The sequence below is a fragment of the Euleptes europaea genome, chromosome 7 (genome assembly GCF_029931775.1).
Source record: "Euleptes europaea isolate rEulEur1 chromosome 7, rEulEur1.hap1, whole genome shotgun sequence".
Lineage (NCBI taxonomy): Eukaryota > Metazoa > Chordata > Lepidosauria > Squamata > Sphaerodactylidae > Euleptes > Euleptes europaea.
In genome coordinates this window covers 54833554-54851020 of record NC_079318.1, presented here as the reverse complement: position 1 = coordinate 54851020, position 17467 = coordinate 54833554, and the positions used below count along the sequence as shown (strand labels likewise).

The 17467-nt window shown below is 47.5% G+C and overlaps 1 protein-coding gene across 2 annotated transcripts in view; it reads right to left on the bottom strand.

Moving 5' to 3' along the window:
• PKDCC (protein kinase domain containing, cytoplasmic) overlaps positions 1 to 14743 on the bottom strand; it is a 60815-nt gene extending 46072 nt beyond the window's left edge. Inside the window, exons 1-2 of one of the 2 annotated variants that reach the window (XM_056852783.1) lie at positions 14606 to 14743; positions 14060 to 14575 (exon numbers count right to left, since the gene is read on the bottom strand). In XM_056852783.1, coding sequence (XP_056708761.1) covers positions 14060 to 14575; positions 14606 to 14743 — 654 coding nt within the window. Of the gene's footprint in view, positions 1 to 14059 lie in introns of both variants that reach the window. The other variant, XM_056852782.1, reaches the window with a different exon arrangement.
• Between the last annotated feature and the right edge of the window lie 2724 nt (positions 14744 to 17467).

Here is a 17467-nt window from a genome sequence, read left to right as displayed (position 1 = left end):
GCAGCTTACCACTGTGTGCCACAGGGCTCCTTATACTGGCATATAGCAGGCATCATTGCAGTTTAGGTAGCACGAAGCCAAATGCCATCTTGTCATTTCCCCCTTGGTGCAGCTAGCATGGCAGCTAACCAAAGGGAAAGGATTTGCTTTCATATATGGGTGAAGAAGGCACTGCTGTAGAAATTGGTGTGTGTGTGTGAAGACCAATTCCACTTATTCCTCCTCAGTGATAGAGAGAAAGGCAGACCGGAGCCCAGCCCAACAAGACGAGAGCACTGTAATCTCAGCGGTACTTCTAGCATTCCATAAAAGCAGATGAGGGATCAGTTTCAAGGTGGGAGGTATTTTTTCCCCTGCACCATTTCCCCAGTGCAAACCCACTTTGCCCTGCTTCTTTTAGTCCCAGCTGGGAGGCAGAATAAGCAACCTCCTGTTCACGTGTAAAAAAAAAAAAAGCATGAGATGGGACAGGTTCAGACAGCAGCCTTGTCAGTCTGCAGTAGAACACTAGATTTGAGTCCAGTAGCACCTAAAGACCAACAAGATTTTCAGGGTATGAGCTTTCAGGAGTCAAAATCTTTTTTTTTTCTTATTTCATAAACAGACAGAATACAAAACAACACGCATAACATTATAAACGTAAAATCTACAACAAACAAATAACAAGCTTTCCCTGGGCGAGCGTAGCCAAATTTTGTTCCCCTCTTATAATCATCCCTATATTATACTGTTCTAACTTTATAGCATTAAATATACTGCTTAATATTAAACCCTTCCCTCTCATAATATGTGTACTTTATACTAACCCAGTAAAATTAAAAATAATTTAATCTGCTATCTATGCTCACAACCTGAGTTCGATCCCAACGGAAGTTAGTTTCAGATAGCAGGCTCAAGGTTGACTCAGTCTTCCATCCTTCTGAGGTCGGTGAAATGAGTACTTGCTGGGGGTAAAGGGAAGATGACTGGGGAAGGCACCGGCAAACCACCCCGCAAACAAAGTCTGCCTTGGAAACGTTGGGATGTGACGACACCCCATGGGTTAGGAATGACCCGATGCTTGCACAGGGGTCCTTTACCTATATTAGCTTATTGATAATAATTATTAAATTCCATTGTATGCTTTTTCAGTATAACATCCTAACAGAGCTTTTTTCATTTCTATCTATACATATTTTAACAAACATGTAAAATATAATTTCCAATTTTTTTTTAAACTCGTCGCTGGGTTGTTTATTCTACTTAAATTGTCATCATAGTCATCACTGCGTACTCTGCTGACTTGTCTTTTGAATCTTCTATGAGAGTCAAAATCTTGTTGGCCTGCAAAGCGCTATGAGATGGGATGATTTCCTTACAAGTTACAATGCTAGAGACATTACAGAAAGTACAGACGTGTAGGCCATACTAATGCAAAAGAAGAGGGATTGCATGAGTGTGGTGAAATCCGTTCTGTGGGGAACCACAATGAAAACCCCTGCATGGGGAGGGGTCCTTTGACAAAAGGAGCTTACCACGTGGAACTGCCTTCACACAATTTAGTTTCAAGTGTCCCCTGCATATAGGGTTGCCAGGTCCCTCTTTGCCACTGACAGGAGATTTTTGGGGTGGAGCCTGAGGAGGGCAGGGTTTGGGGAGAGGCGGGACTTCAACGCCAGAGAGTCCAGTTGCCAAAGTGGCCATTTCCTCCAGGTGAACTGACCTCTATCGGCTGGAGATCAGTTGTAATAGCAAGAGATCTCCAGCTAGTACCTGGAGGTTGGCAACCCTACCTCCACACAGCAGGGCATACACATGAACTGGATCTACATTTTTAAATGGGAACAGTAGACAGTTTTGTTATTGAAACCTATCAGGTTGAGTAGGCACACGGATCCAGTCCTCAAGACACTTAGTACACAAGGTCTCACTGAACTCAGTGGGGCTTACTTAAATTGCACATTGGTTGCAAAATCCTATGAAATTTGCTCAATCGAGCCAAATCGGTCAGAAATGTTGAATCGACAAAGGTCAGCATGTTGTGCTTGTTCATGCAGAATAACTTTCTCCAGTCTCTATTCTTGCCAAGAAGCTTGAGCCATCCCTTTACCTGTGTTTATGTGTCAGCTGCTAATCGAGGAACCTGGATTCTCACCCCCCAATGTAAAATCTGAAAGGTTTTTGCCTTTCTTCCTATTCAAGGGGAAAAGCCACAGAGGATCCGGAATGGCTTTTCCAAACAGCCTGCCCCAGGCAAGTGAATGACTGGTGGCACTTATAGAAGATCACACTGTTTTGTTCTAGATAAAACCATCCCATGCCAGTTCTGTGTCCCACAGTCAAGAGCACAGCCTTGTACTCAGCACCAACTAATCCACAGAAACTACCCAAAGCTAATCAGTCATCCCATTGATCAGGAATCTGTCCTCGACCACCAGGGCAGCAGCAATAAATTTATTTTCCAGCATTCTGGGAATGTTCGAAGTGCCTCATCTACATGATCTTTATTGTTTATATCCATTGAGCACATTTATATTCCACATATTCATTTTGTAAAAATTGCTCAGGGCAAGTTCCCCTTGTGCAGAATTTTCATTCTGCAAATGGAGGAGGCTCAATGCAGTGAGACCCCAGAGAGATGCTGCCAGTCAGAGCAGAAAGATTGACCAAGGGTGTGACTCAGTATAAGGCAACTCCATACCCTGTTCAGAGTGACTTTCCTAAAGCTACCAGAGGAGAATTGCTTAATGCACTACACAGGACGCAGTAAAGCATTTACACATATAGGGTCGCACGTGGCTCAGCATTTCAGTCAAAGGGTGCTGTTATACATCCTAAATAATGCACTTTCAATCCACTTTCAATGCACTTTAAGGATCGATTGCACATGGATTTTGCTGTTTCACACAGTAAAATCCAGCTGCAAAGTGCAGGTATCTTTTGGAAAATAAATGTAATGAGATTAACCAGACATTAAAAAATACACTGAAAGAACCTATAACTCAGGAAGAACTAAATAAGGCAATTAATAAAAGTAAACTTAACAAATCACCGGGACCAGACGGTTTCACAGCATTATATTATAAATGTTTCAAGGATCTTCTTAGCCCACTCCTTCTGAAGGTAATGAATGCTGATTGGAGAATGGTGTAGTACCACAAACGTAGAAGCAAGCTAATATTACCCTAATACCAAAACAAGATGCCGACCATTTGGAAGTAAAAAACTATAGGCCTATCTCACTGCTGAATAATGATTTATAAACTGTTTGCTGACATTTTAGCAGACAGGCTAAAGACTGTACTTAAAGACATAATTCATGAGGACCAGGCTGGTTTTCTACCTGGAAGACAAATTAGTCATAATATTAGAGTAGTGCTGAATTTAATAGAACTACCGGTAGCAGATCAAAAACCTGACTTGCAATTAACATTGTTCTTTCTGGATGCTGAAAAAGCTTTTGATAATGTCCACTGGAGTTTTATAAAAAAAAAAAAAAAAGTATTGCAACAAATGAATTTTGGCCCCAAATTGAGGAGGGCCATAGATAGTATATATAATTTTCACAGCTACTTTACTTATAAATGGGGAAGAGACACATATGATAGAGATTCAAAAAGGTACCAGACAGGGTTGCCCTTTCTCCCCACTTTTATTTATTTTAGTGTTAGAAGTATTAAATAAAAGAATTAGGGAAGATAGAGCATTAAAAGGGGTTAGAGTTGGTAAATATGAATATAAGGTAAGAGCTTTTGCAGATGATATGGTCTGTATTCTTGCCGACCCTATTGAAAATGCAAAAAAGTGGATGGAAGTGCTTAGAGCCTATGGAAACCTCTCGGGTTTTAGATTGAATAGGGATAAATCTAAAATATTAGGGAAAACCCTTACAATAAAACAGCAACAAGATTTATCTTCAATAACAGGCTGCAAATTAGAGAATAAAATTAAATATTTAGGTATTTGGATTACTAAATGGTATAAATTTATACCAAATAATTATGTGAAAATATGGGGGGGAAATTAAAAAAGACTTAATAAGTTGGGGGAAATTACCAATATCATGGCTAGGCAAGATCGCCATAATAAAGATTATGGTTCTTCCAAAGATGTTGTTCCTGTTTCAGAATTTGCCAATTCTGAAAGGAATCAAGATTTTCCAACAGTGGAAAAAGGTGGTGAGTTTTATCTGGGGTAATAGTAGACACAGAATCTCCTATAAAAATCTTATAGATGCCAAAGATAGAGGGGGTTTGGAGCTTCCTGATTTAAGATGGTATTAGGAAGCGACTTGTTTTGTCTGGTTAAGACAATGGATTACATTAGAAAACCCCAGATTTTTAGATTTAGAAGGATATAATATGAGATTTGGTTGGCATGCGTATATATGGTATGATAAAGACAGGGTAAACAAAGATTTTAATCATCTTATTATAAGAGAGAGCTTATTACAAGTTTGGAAGAGATATAAGAGAGGCTTTGAACCCAAAACTCCAGGATGGCTTAGACCCCTGGAGGCTTACAAAGAGGCACATTTCCATGCTTGATGGACGTGTAAATTAGTTAAAAAAAATTGGGAAAAGGTTATAAGAAAAACTAACAATCTGATTTATGGAAATATAAAATTGGAACCGGAACCCTGCCTAATAGGCCTTTTGCCAAAAGGAATGGAGAAGGCAGATAAGACAATTTGCCATTATAGCTTTGTGGCTGCAAGAATATTAATAGCTAAAACCTAGAAGGGAGAAACTAGGCTTCTTTTAAAGGACTGGAGAGATAAACTATTATACTTTGTACAAATGGCCAAATTAACTAATAGTCTACATGGGAATATGTACAAGAGTTTAAGAGATTGGCATAAGGCCTTTGTACATTGGGCTAACACAGCAAAGATTGATTTTATGAAGATTGTGAAATAGTTGTAAATAAAATACTGCAGTAAAGGGAAATAAAATAAATAATGGATTATATAAAGCTAAGGGGTACTTCTCCAGAAGTCACAATGGGGGGTGGGTGGGCACTTAACACGAGGGAGGGAAGGGGACTTTTACTTTCAATTTTATTGTTAAAAATTTTCTTGTCGATAAAAATTCTACAGAAAAAAAAGTGGATTGAAAGCACATTATTCGGCATGTGTGAAAGTGCCCAAAGTGTTTTTTACCCATGCCCCATTCTCTTGGCAGGACGGCTTCCCTTTGGGTTGCAGTTTGCTGGTGCACTAAAGTGAGAGCAAAAGGCCTAGGGCCTGAGTTAAAACATTTCAAACAAGGCAGTGGGCCACATGAAGTCCTGCACAAGTAAGTACTTTGCCGGTGCTTTTGTCGAAGATGCAAGATGTGAACCCAGAAACTGTCCTACAGCTTTCTTGGCTGCTGCGCTGAGAGCCAGCATGGCTTAGTGGTTAAGAGCGGTGGACTCTAATCTGGAGAATCAGGTTTGATCCCCCACTCCTTCACATGAACAGTGGACTCAATTCCCCACTCCTCCACATGAAGCCTGCTGGGTGATGTTGGGCTAGTCACAATTCTCTCCAAACTCTCTCAGCCTCACCTACCTCACAAGATAACTGTTGTGGAGAGAGAAAGGGAAGGTGATTGCATGCTGTTTTGATGCTCCTTAAAGGTAGAGAAAAGTTGAGTATAAAACGCAATCTCTTGCAGAGCTGTTCCAGTGAACTCAGTGGGCTTGGAGTAACTCTACAATAGATTGTACTGCAGTTCTTCCTGAGCCCGCTCTGACAGGGAATAAGGAAGGGCTTTAAATATGAAAATATGAAAGATGTGGGGAGAAACAGAAAAGAAATATGGTTCACTTTTGCCATTCTTCAACCATCTTGATTGTAAGTGCAAGAGGATACTAAAGGATGCTAAGAGGAACTAATTAATAGAACAGATGTATCCCTTTTACTCACATCCATACTGGGGAAGGCCCATTTCAAACAGCACCAACAGACTGGCTTGAGTTTACATTCAGCATGGAATTGCTGCCAGTCTCGCATGAGTGTACCTGTACAAAATACTTGCTTCTGAATTTCTTTTCACTGCATTAACTCTTCATTTTAATATCTTACCTGTGAAGTGCTTTGGAACACAGGCAGGATAATGCTGCTGCATTTGTCTTGTTTCTGGGCTTCCTAGAGGCACCTGGTTGGCCACTGTGTGAACAGACTTTTGGACTTGATGGGCCTTGGTTTGATCCAGCATGGCCTGTCTTATGTCCTTATGTTCTTAAGTGGCCCACGAATGACTAACCACTCATTCCACAACTGGCCACTGGGAAATTGGAAGTAAATTCAGAGCAATCTCAAGCTCATCATCCTATTCAGGGCTATTCAGTGAAGCTTACTCCCAGGAAAGCATCCTTAGGATTGTAGTATTAATGGGCCAAGCCTACCATTCAGCAAAGTCTGGATACAGCTGAAGGATGCTGGATGCTCAATTACTTAATTTACTGTTATCTTTTTACTGGGAGCAGAGAAATGCCACTTGGATTTTCAGATTCATACCCAAGTATCCTCAGCTGGTTTTGTTTAAAATGAGTTAAGTTAGGGAACAAGTATCACATAGTGGCCAAATGTACGATTTAAAATGAGGTCCCGAGTTCCAATCTAACCTCTGTCATGAATTTACTAGGTGGCCATAGGCAAGTCTCTCCTCCTCTCTGCAAGATGGTGGTAATTATGTTGGCCTTCCTTGTAGGGCTGTTGTAAAGATGACAACAGGGTAGTTTTTAAAAAAAAAAAAATCATTTATACTCCACCTTTCTCCCCAGTGGGGACCCAGGGCAGCTTATATCATTTTGTGAAGTGCTTTGAACAACAAAAGCATCATCTCAATGCAAAGCCAGCACAGTATAGTGGCTAGAGTGTCAGACCAGGATCTGGAAGACCCAAGTTAGTAATACCAAAGTTAAAATCCCCATTCTGCCATGGGGTCATTCACTCTCAACCTAACTTAAGAACATAAGAAAAGCCATGCTGGATCAGACCAAGGCCCATCAAGCCAAGCAGTCTGTTCATACAGTGGCCAACCAGGTGCCTCTAGGAAGCCCACAAACCAAACGACTGCAGCAGCACCATCCTGCCTGTGTACGCTTGATTCACAGGATTGCTGTGATAATAAAACAGAGTGGGGAGAAAAACGTTGTAAGTTGATTTGGGTTCCCGTTGGAGAGTAAAGCATGGTATAAACATTTCAATAAACAATATTATTAAAGGGTAAACAATTAATGTTAACTGATGCCAGGGACCGAGAGAAACTCTTGCATTCCAAGCCCTGGATTCCAATTTCTGATTAAAGTGCTTCTTCAGAATAGGTGACTATTTTTGGATAAATAGCCTAATTCACTAATGTGTCGGAGGTCCTTGGCAACCCATCACTCACAGTTAGATGGATGTGCTGCTGAGTCGGAGAGGAGAGCGGGAGAATGGGTGGTCTCCCGCATATTCCTGCAGTTGAGAAAGCAGCAACGAGAAAATGAGTGCCTGTTCTCAAAAGCTCTCGAAGCTTTCTTGGGACGCTCAGAGCTTTGCTTTAGGAAATTCACCGAAATAGGCTGTGTTTGTTTAGAGAGCCTGTTCCTGTTTAGTTAGAGAGTCCAAATTAAATCAGAAGAGCCTGGGGTGAGGGTGGCAGGAAATGGGGTTTCAGACCATCCCCAGAAATGTACAGAGAGAAATCTGTGAAATGCTGGATATTACTAATCACTGAGGGAGGTGAAGGATGAAATTAGGTTTAAGAACCTGCAACTGAATAAAATGCAAGTGAAGGTTCCAGAATACGGCCCAGCCCAGAACATCATGAATGCCAAGCTAAAGGGGAACAAGAGACCTCATTTAGCCCCTTCCAAAACAGGATAAAATCCATCTAGGACAGAACAATGTTAATGTGAACGTCCTAGAATCTTAAATGTCTGAACACATTTTCATACTCTTTCCCCCCCCCCCCTCAAAATTTAATCAGATCTCACTGCATTTGAAAAAGAGAATCTCTAGTGCAGAAAGCACGAGGGTCTAGACAGTTTTTGGAAGAGCTTGGCTCAGCTCTTCAGAGCAGAATTAAGGATGTAACATCCACATACAGATCGGACAGAATGCTTCAAAAACAGACTCAAATCCCATTAAGTCTCAGAAACAGACTATGATCCAATTCATAAAATTCAAACCCAACTATCCGCTTAAAAACCAGTTCCAATGGCACTGGAAGAAACAATTGCTCCAGGTGGGGACCACAAGCCCTTCCAGCAATATCTGCCCAGTTTCATTTTCATTCAGATCCTTCCCCAGTCATGCTTTAGCAAGTGGTTAGTGTTCACTTGCCTCACCCAGCCCCCCCCCCCGCTCCCCGCCTTCTGCGGGATTTGCAGAATTAAACCAGATTTTTCTAATCAGACCCACCCACGTTCTCCCAAGTGCACCGGGCAGCCGATTCAGATAACCACTGGTGACGCTGTAAGGAAGCCAAAGGAATCAAAGCTCCATCACAAATATGGTTGTTGTTTTTTTAATTTCATAACTGGGCAGACACAGTTAACCAGGCGAGAGAGGCAGCCTCCAAAAGGACTAGCTTGGAAGGCTGATAAGTCTCTTCCAGGGTCTTCTTCACCAGGCAATTGCTCACAAAGGAGAGAAAAAGCAAAGGTTGCTCAGAATGGCCCCCAACCACCATGAACCGCCTTTCACAGGCCAAAGCAAGCCAACTTTCTCTATTTGAATCTTTTCAACTCAGTCGGATGGGGGGGGAGAGATTGCTCAGAAGACTAAAGGCTGACGTTTTTAGGCACCACAAGGCTTCCATTTTGGGAATAGCATAGCCAAATTATTCTGCCCCCAAACTGAAGAGAGCAACACACTCTTATTAAGCAAGAGAGTCCTCAGAGAGGAAGAAACGGCTACAGTTCAGATGAAGTAAGATCTTAGATGGAAGGGGAACCCCACAATAAACTGGTCATTCTTTTTAAGGTCTTAGGATGAAACCCTCATGCATGGTTCCTTGGAAGTAAAGACTGTAATCAGTGTAGCGTACTTCCAAGCAAACCTGCCTCAGATTGCACTGTTGGTTGGTTGTGTATTCAGGTTCCTCTTCTAGAAACTGAAGCTAGTTAAAAGAAGAGGGGTATTATGGGGGCAAGTAAAAAGAAGAAGAGTTGGTTTTTATATGCCAATTTTTTCTACCACTTAAGGAAGAATCAAACCAGCTTACAATCATCTTCCCCTGTGCACAACAGAGGTAAGTGGGGCTGAGAGAGCTCTAAGAGAGCTGTGACTAGCCCAAGGTCACCCAGCCGGCTTCATGTGTAGGAGTAGGGAAACAAATCCAGTTCACCAGATTAGAGTCCCCCAGCTTACAGTCACCTTCCCCTCTGCACAACAGAGGTAGGTGGGGCTAGAGTCCCCCAGCTTACAATCACCTTCCCCTCTGCACAACAGAGGTAGGTAGGGCTTAGAGAGCTCTAAGAGAGCTGTGACTAGCCCATGGTCACCCAGTTGGCTTCATGTGGAGGAGTGGGGAATCAAACCCGGTTCTCCAAATCAGAGAGCACCACTCCAAACCACTGCTCTTAACCACTGCACCAAGCTGGCTCTCAGGGACCATAGATAAAGTGGGTCAGGAATGTGGAGGGGAAGGGTGCCAGGACTGATGGGCTAATGGTGAAAATAGGACTGCAGCTATGTTGACAAGGAAATGGGATCACTGGATTCAATGGGACTTACTCTCAGGGAAACTTGCACAGGACTGCAGCAAGGTGAAGAACAGAGACTTAAAAATTGCTGTTAAGCGTTGCACACTTTCTAGAGGTCCCCAAGTGTGGGGAACTTACCAGTCTGCTGGGGGGGGGGGAGGGAGAGAGAGAGAGAGAGAGAGAGAGAGAGAGATGTGAACACCAGTAGTTTGCTGGGCTTTTTTAAAGCTCAAAGCTGGGAGGGGGGGTTGCTTTGGCTGTCAAGCTGCATCGCTCGCCTTGTCTGCACTTTTGACAAGGCCAATTTGATGTGCTCCCAACAAAGACGCACCCTGAGTGAAAATTGCTAACAGAGACCCCTTTCTCCTATGGCGCTCGCTGCTGTTTATAGAGGGGAAGAGATTTCTTCCCTCCGCCCTGTCTGTCCTTCTCTCCCTGCAGGGGCGGAAGAAACGAGGCATTTATATTTGGTTCCCGGGCAGACCAATTGCCACCACCAAGAGAAAAAAAGGGGGGGGGAAACGCCCGGAGAATTTTACGCACCGATTTTACACGCCGAACCTTAAGTAATTTTACTCGAAATAAAGCGTTCTTGAAAGCAACCAAGCCTGGCTGTACACAGGCACGTTTAGGCTCGAGGTGTATCCGGTCCCGATGGTACCCGGAAAGCCCAATGAACCGCTAAACAGCTCTACGGATCATCAGGAGCTGGCTGGGACCCTTAGCCGTTAAAAAACAACACCAGTGGCTGTTTTGCCATGGATTTCGGTGGGATCGGAGTAGCAAGCGTCCGTTTAGGCAAATGTTTCTCTTTGCTCCCTCCACACCTTTGTCTATTACAGATTCGCTTTAGCGCGGATCTCCCTCTGCTACTTAGACCATTTATGCATGGGAGGTTTTGCCTTGGATTTGCCACTCACTGGATGCACATTTTTCCCATCCGAATTCTCAAAACTCAAAAATAAGCCCCTCGTGCAGAGTTTTGAGGATTCAGATGGGGAAAATATGCATCTAAAGAGTGGCAAATCCAAGGCAAACCCTCCCATGCATAAGCGGCTTTAAGATGCATTTATGATCTATGAGCAACTGAGTTAACCGTGCGCTGACACACTCTGGGGCCATGATCCCGGCGGAAGGAAGCACTCCCAGTCCCCGCTGATCACAGTTTGACTCTTCCCGTCGAAATCCCCGGGGCTTCGTTGGATCGTGCCCCCATGCAGATGAACGCCACCGCCGCCCCTGCTCCGGGAACCTTCGCGCTTGGCACCAGGAGGTTAGCCAGGATTGGGGGGGCGGGGGAGATTTGGGCTCCAGGTTTTTCCAACCCCAAATTGACCCGTCCGTCAACGAACGAGGAGGCACACAGGCTGTGCAACAGCCGCGCTGGAAAACGACCGAGGGCTCGTCGTGCCTTTTGCCAAAACGACCGCTGTCCATCTCCACGGGCCCGACGAACGGAGAGAGCAACGCCCTTCGAAGTCCCCGTCCAGCAATACGGCCGGAGAGAAGCGGGTTTCCAAAGCCGGGGTTCGGCTCTGCGTCCCTATAAGGTTGCCAACGGGCCTGGAGAAAAACGCCCTGTCCCTTAAACAGGGGCTTCCTGCATGGATAACGAGCAAGCGAAGCTTTTCCTGGCATGGAGGCAAATGGCATCTGTGTTCAAGGGACTGCCCTTTTTCTTTTCTTTTTTTGTTTTCCAGGCTTGAGGAAGAATTCTGGGGACCCGGAAAGCTCACATACCGTATTGAGCCAGTGGTAGAGCCTCTGCTTGGCATGCAGAAGGTCCCAGGTTCAATCCCTGGCATCTCCAGTTAAAGGAACTAGGCAAGAAGGGGATGTGAAAGACCCCTGCCTGAGACCCTGGACAGCTGCTGCCGGTCTGAGTAGACAATACTGATTTTGATGGACCAAGGGTCAGATTCAATAGAAGGCATCTTCATGTGTTCATGGGTGTTCAATACGGTTGCAAACGCCCTGTCTAGTTGGCAAGTTTTCCTCCCTACCATTCAGGGAGAGATTCCTCCTGCCATCTTCCTCTCCTCTGTACCCACATCTGCTTCTCACCCCAGGAAGGAGGCAGGGCTCCGATCCAGGTTCATATTTCATTCTTGCAGTGGCGGGGGGGGGGGGGGGGGGTGAAGGAAGCTAGCCTGATGCAGCGGATCCAGGTTCGACTCTTTCCTCTGCCATGAATCTGGCCAGATCATCCCCAGCCATCCATTCGCTTTCAGGCTATCGTGCTTGACAGGGTTGTTGTGAAGAAGAAAAAAGGCCATGCATGCTGCCTGGAGGGCGACAGAGATTCGATCTCTCGCTTCCCTTTCTTGCGGCTCCTGCTTGAAGCCAGCCGCCAGGGGTGGATCGCACTCCCCACTGGCCCTCAGGAGGTCACTTAAGCACGGAAAGGCAGCCTACCTGCCTAGGTTCACTGTCCCGTCATTTTTCTACACATTTCCGCTTGACTCGCTTTTCCTGCTCTCCCACCCCCAGCTACTTTTACCCCACTGGAGAAAAGACACAGGTATTCTTCAGAAATAAGCTTGAGTGGCAAAGGGTTCGATGCCAGGCCCATCTGCACAATGTCGCAGCCGCCGCCCCCCCCCCCCCAATTTTGACCAAGGGAGAGCTTTTGCTGGCCCAGATATACAAGACAAATAACCAGGCAGCATGAAGGCAATGGCAAATCACCTCTGTTAGTCTCTTGCCTTGAAAACCCTACTTTACACACAGCCACCTGAAGAATTCTGTGTAAATCCAAAACTGGCCTGCTCACCACCGCAGGTTACCTACATCTTAATTCATAGAGGTGCTTAAAAAAAAACAACCCAACGGGTTATCTCATTCAGTGGCCTTCCTACTCCCCCCCCCCCCCCGCCTCCTGATTTTAAATACATTTATTTGGGGACCCGAATTAAATGCAGCAGTAGAATATTAGTAGTTTAAATGTGCGGAGGGTCGCAGCCCTTTCAGCACGATGACGATACTTGGGTCTCAAAATTGATCCAAACACCCCCACCCCCAAATATTAGCATTTATGCAGTTTTCAGGAACAAGGCCAGACTCCAAACGCATGAAGCAAGAGTAACCGGGCCATCCTCAAAACACTTTCCTGGGAGTAAGCCCCATTGAGTAGACCCCAGTAGGATTATGAGTGGACCTGTTTGGGGTTTCACTAATCAGCTGCAATCCTAAGGCTCGCTTACCTGAGAGTAAGCCCTCCTCGACACAGTAAGAATTGCCGCTATGTAAGCACCCGTAGGTAGCCATGAACTAATATCTCAGATGCTGGTGGGATTTAAAGGCAGGGTCCTAACTGGGGTTACTGGGAAGAAAATTTCATGGAAATCTATGGGGCGTGTCTTGAAGTAGAGATGTTAAAATTTAAATGTAACATATGGGGGAGCCACTTTCACGAGATTAGGAGCTCAGCCACTGATCCTACCAATTCTAGGAACTCCTCCGGGATCTTCATTTCCACAGGACGATCACGAAGCGACAGGCAAATACTCCTCTTTAACCAGGTCTTGGCTTCAACCGCCTGGTAACCCGATCCTAAATACGTTTATGTCGAAGTCAGTCCAATTTACTTCAGGGGGGATTTACATGTAAGGGTTACATGCAAGAGGATTACCACACCTACATCCCCCATTGCCGGGGTGAGGAAGAAGCCAGGCCAGTAAGAGATTTACACGTGGCCAGCCCTACCGTTTGGACGGGTACCGGGTCCTGCGTTGACACGTCCAGGGGCTCCTCTTTCCCTGAGGGCTTCTACAAGCCCGCCCACCCCAATGGACGCGAGGGCATCCGGCAGCCACATCTGTCCCCCTAATGATCGCCACCCACCCCAAAAGAATCCAGCTTGTAGGGTCTCCAAAATCACGCGGGCTCCTGATAACACCATAGCCTCGTCTAGTGCTCATTTGGGCAGCCTCCTGCAACCATCTTGCTCATAAATCAAGCAGGATTTTTTTTAAATTATTATTATTATATTTCCCCACTGGTGAGGGCACTTTCACACAGCCCAAATAATGCCCTTTCAATCCACTTTCAATGCACTTTGAGGGTGGATCGTACCGTGCGAACCGGCAAAATTCCACTTGCAAAGGATGGTTCAGGTGCAGCGCAAGGGGATTAAAAGGGCAGTATTTGGGCTGCGTGGAAGGGCTCTTGAGCTGAACCGGTTTCCAACACTCCGGCCAAAACGCAGGGGAGGTTTTCCTTTGGCTTGGCGGCTCTCGAGATGCCCGTCTCCCCCATCCGAGCGCTCCAAACTCTGCCCGGGGGCTTCTTGTCGAGTTTGGCGAATCCCGCGCGCTTCTCCCGGGGTCAACCGGAGAGGAGGAGGAGGAGGAGGAGGAGGAGGAGGCGGGCCGAGCGAGCGAGCGAGCGAGCCCCTTACCTGCAGGACGTTGGGGTGCCGCAGCCTCTGCAGCAGGACCATCTCCTTGACGACCTTGCAGGCGGCCAGGCGGTAGCAGTCCTCCAGGGCCCCGTAGAGCGCCACGCAGCGCTCGACGTCGTGGCCGCCGAAGTCGACCGCCTTGAGGGCCACCGCCAGGCTGCGGTTGAGCACGGCCCGGTAGACGGCCTTGGTGTAGCCCGAGCCCAGGTAGCGCACGTCGCTCACGTTGCCGAGGTCGCCGCAGCCCAGCCGCGGCGGCCCCAGGGACAGCTCCAGCTTGGCAGCCCCCGGGGCGGACGGGACCCGCTCCCAGGACCACGACGACGACGAGGAGGCGGCCGAGGCCAGCCGCCGCGGAGCCAGGTCCATCAGGCGCCGCTCCAAGGGTCTGGCCGGCAGGCGGGCCCCGGCAGCAGCCGCCGCCGCCGCCCGCTGCGGCTGCTGGTACCGCAGCACCTCCTCGTAGCGCTCGCGGATCTGCTGCGCCAAGTCCCCGCGGCGGCGGCGGCCGAGCTCAGCCTCCCCCGACGGAGAGTGCGTGACGGCCGCCGCCGCCGCCGCCGGCTGCTGCTGCTGCTGCTGCTGCTGGTCAAAGGCCGGGATGAAGAGGACGTTGAGCAAAGTGCCCAGCAGGAAGGAGAGGCAGAAGCCGGCGGCCACGGCCAGCTTGCGGCGCTTCATCGCCCGGCCCCGGCTGCTGCGATCGCCCCTGCAGCATTCCAGGGCGGCGGCGGCGGCGGCTGCAAAGATCGCGCTCGCGCTATAGCGATTGCAAACAAACCCAAGCCAGCTACGCCGCCGCCACCGCCGCCTCCTCGAGCCGCTCCCGGGCCGCCCGCATGACACTTGCCGCCCGCCCTGCCTTTATAACCCCCCCTCCCGCGCGCGCTTATTATTAGCTGCACCCCTGCGAGGAAGGGGAGTTTGGGGGGGACGTGAGCTCTCCGAGCGCTCCGCACACATTGTGACGCCGCCTGATTGACGGCCCGCGCCTGCCAGTGGCGCGGGGAGAGCCGCGGCGGGGGGCGGCCGGGAAGCGTAGTCTTCTTCCCGCCGCCGGCCGCCGGCCGCCGGTGGCGGGGCAGACTACAACTCCCAGAGTCCGCCGCGGCTGCCCCGGCGCGATGGGCGGCCACGCGCTTGATAACGGTGTGGCTGAATGGGACGGGGCTGGAAGGAACCGCTTCTTGCGGGACGGAGCGCCTCTTGGAAGGCGGCGGCGTGGAGGAAAGGCGGCGTATGTCGTGATGGTGTTGTGTGTGTGTGTTCAGTGCCGTCAAGTCGCTTCCGACTCATGGCGACCCTATGAATGAAAGTCCTCCACAATGTCCTGTCTTGGACAGCCTTGCTCAGATCTTGCAAACTGAGGGCTATGGCTTCCTTTATTGAGTCCATCCATCTCTTGTTGGGTCTTCCTCTTTTCCTGCTGCCCTCCACTTTTCCTAGCAGGACTGTCTTCTCCAGTGATGGTGATCTTGATCTCTTTAGCTGCAACAAAATTATTCAGTTGCGAAAGCCTTGGAGGGCAGGAAGGTGTTGACATTGGGACAGGCTCCGAGGATGTAATTCAGAAGGGATATATGTGTAGTATGCATGAAAGCGCACAGTGTGTTCTTTTGGGTGGGGGGATGTTTTGCCTTTGGGGGGGAGAGGTTAGGCTAGATGACCTCACGTTTTCTGTCAAACCTGCGATTCTCGGAAGACTCGTGCAGTTCCACGTCCTCGCTCCGGCCGTCAGGATTTGGCCAGGTTTTGTGTGGGTGTGTCTTTGCTTACCCACGTGTCTCCGTCGCCCTTATAGCTCTGGCACTGTGAGACACCCTGTCAATCACATACAAAAGAATGGGGGGGCAACATCCACGTCTAAATACCGATGCGATGAAAGACGTGCGAGCGGGTAGAACAGACGGGACGGATGGAAGAGCGAGAAAAAGTTGCCTTTTTTCTCTCCTCATATTTACTCTCAGACATCTCAAAAGCGTCAGCCAGACGGATAACAGACATATAGTCGTCAGATTCACGATCCCTTTAGTCATAAATGGTTCAACTTATTTTGTGCCCTTATGTATTTATTTTGCAAACGCGTCTTTTAGCAGGTATAATAAGGGCTGCCAATCCATCGCTTATGTCACACACTCTTAGCGGCAACGTCTCTTACCTATAACATGCCGTCCATCTCAGTATAGGAAGGCAGGTATTTCGGGGCTGCTAGAATGAAGCTGTCTTACCTGTAACTGATGATCTTACCCATTTACGATCACAGCGGCTACCATCGAGGATTGTAGAGTTACATGGGAGCAAACCCCATTGGGACTTACTTCCCACGAGGAAACGTGCACAGGATCGGGCTGCATAGATTCTCGATTGGCACGAAGCCTTTTTTTTAGAGCAACCAGTCTGGGTTCAGTTCCATCACACTCCGAGCAGATATTTAGCGGAATAGCCCATTGGGGAAATGGACTCTAGCCCAGCAACGCTTACAGCACAAAAAGAAGAGAACCATCCTAAGCAGATTTACTCAGAATCCTATTCAGGGCGGTTCCGTGGGGCTTACTCCCAGGAAGGCGCTTTTAGGATTGCACCGGTAACCTGTTAGCCCGTAAGGCGTTGCGGGACTCCTGATGATATCTCAGTAGATGATGCTGCCCCTGGGGTTGTTCGGAGCGGGTGAGGCGACATGCATCCAAATCCATAAGTGCAAAGATATTGTTCCAAACGCACACCATCGAAAGGATCCAGGAATTTCAGCTGAGCCAGCTCCGGCGTCCTCTGTCTGGAACTTCTGTACTCGTCCGTATAGGTAGGTGTGTATATTTTAAGGCTGCTGCCATGACGCCCCCCCCCCCAATTATCCACAGCGGGAATCATTGGGGAATTTATCTTTCTTAAAGCAAGATATACAAACGGACGCTTGAACTCGCAAGGGACAGAGAGTGTGGAGTTGTAAGCGCCCATCTGCCAGTGAAACGAACAAATTGTCGATAAGTTATCGATAGCTTGGATTTTCATAGATATGCATAAATACGATCTATGCAGACTCAAGGGTGTCTGGATGGGCAGTCTTCATTAAATCGAAGGCGTTTTGTGATAAATGATGGGCTTTTTTGACCTACCTTTCTGCCTCTATAGAAAGGACAACAAGAGATGGATGGACTCAATAAAGGAAGCCACAGCCTTCAATCTGCAAGATCTGAGCAAGGCTGTCAAAGACAGGACATTTTGGAGGACACTGATTCATAGGGTCGCTATGAGTCGGAAGCGACTTGACGGCACTTCACACACACACACAGAAAGGACAAATATTTTAATCACTCATAATAATACTGAAGGTCGAGAAAGCTCAATATTTTCTCCCGATGAGAACTATCAAACTTGGGATCGCGTCTTCTCCCTTCTCCTTCCTTC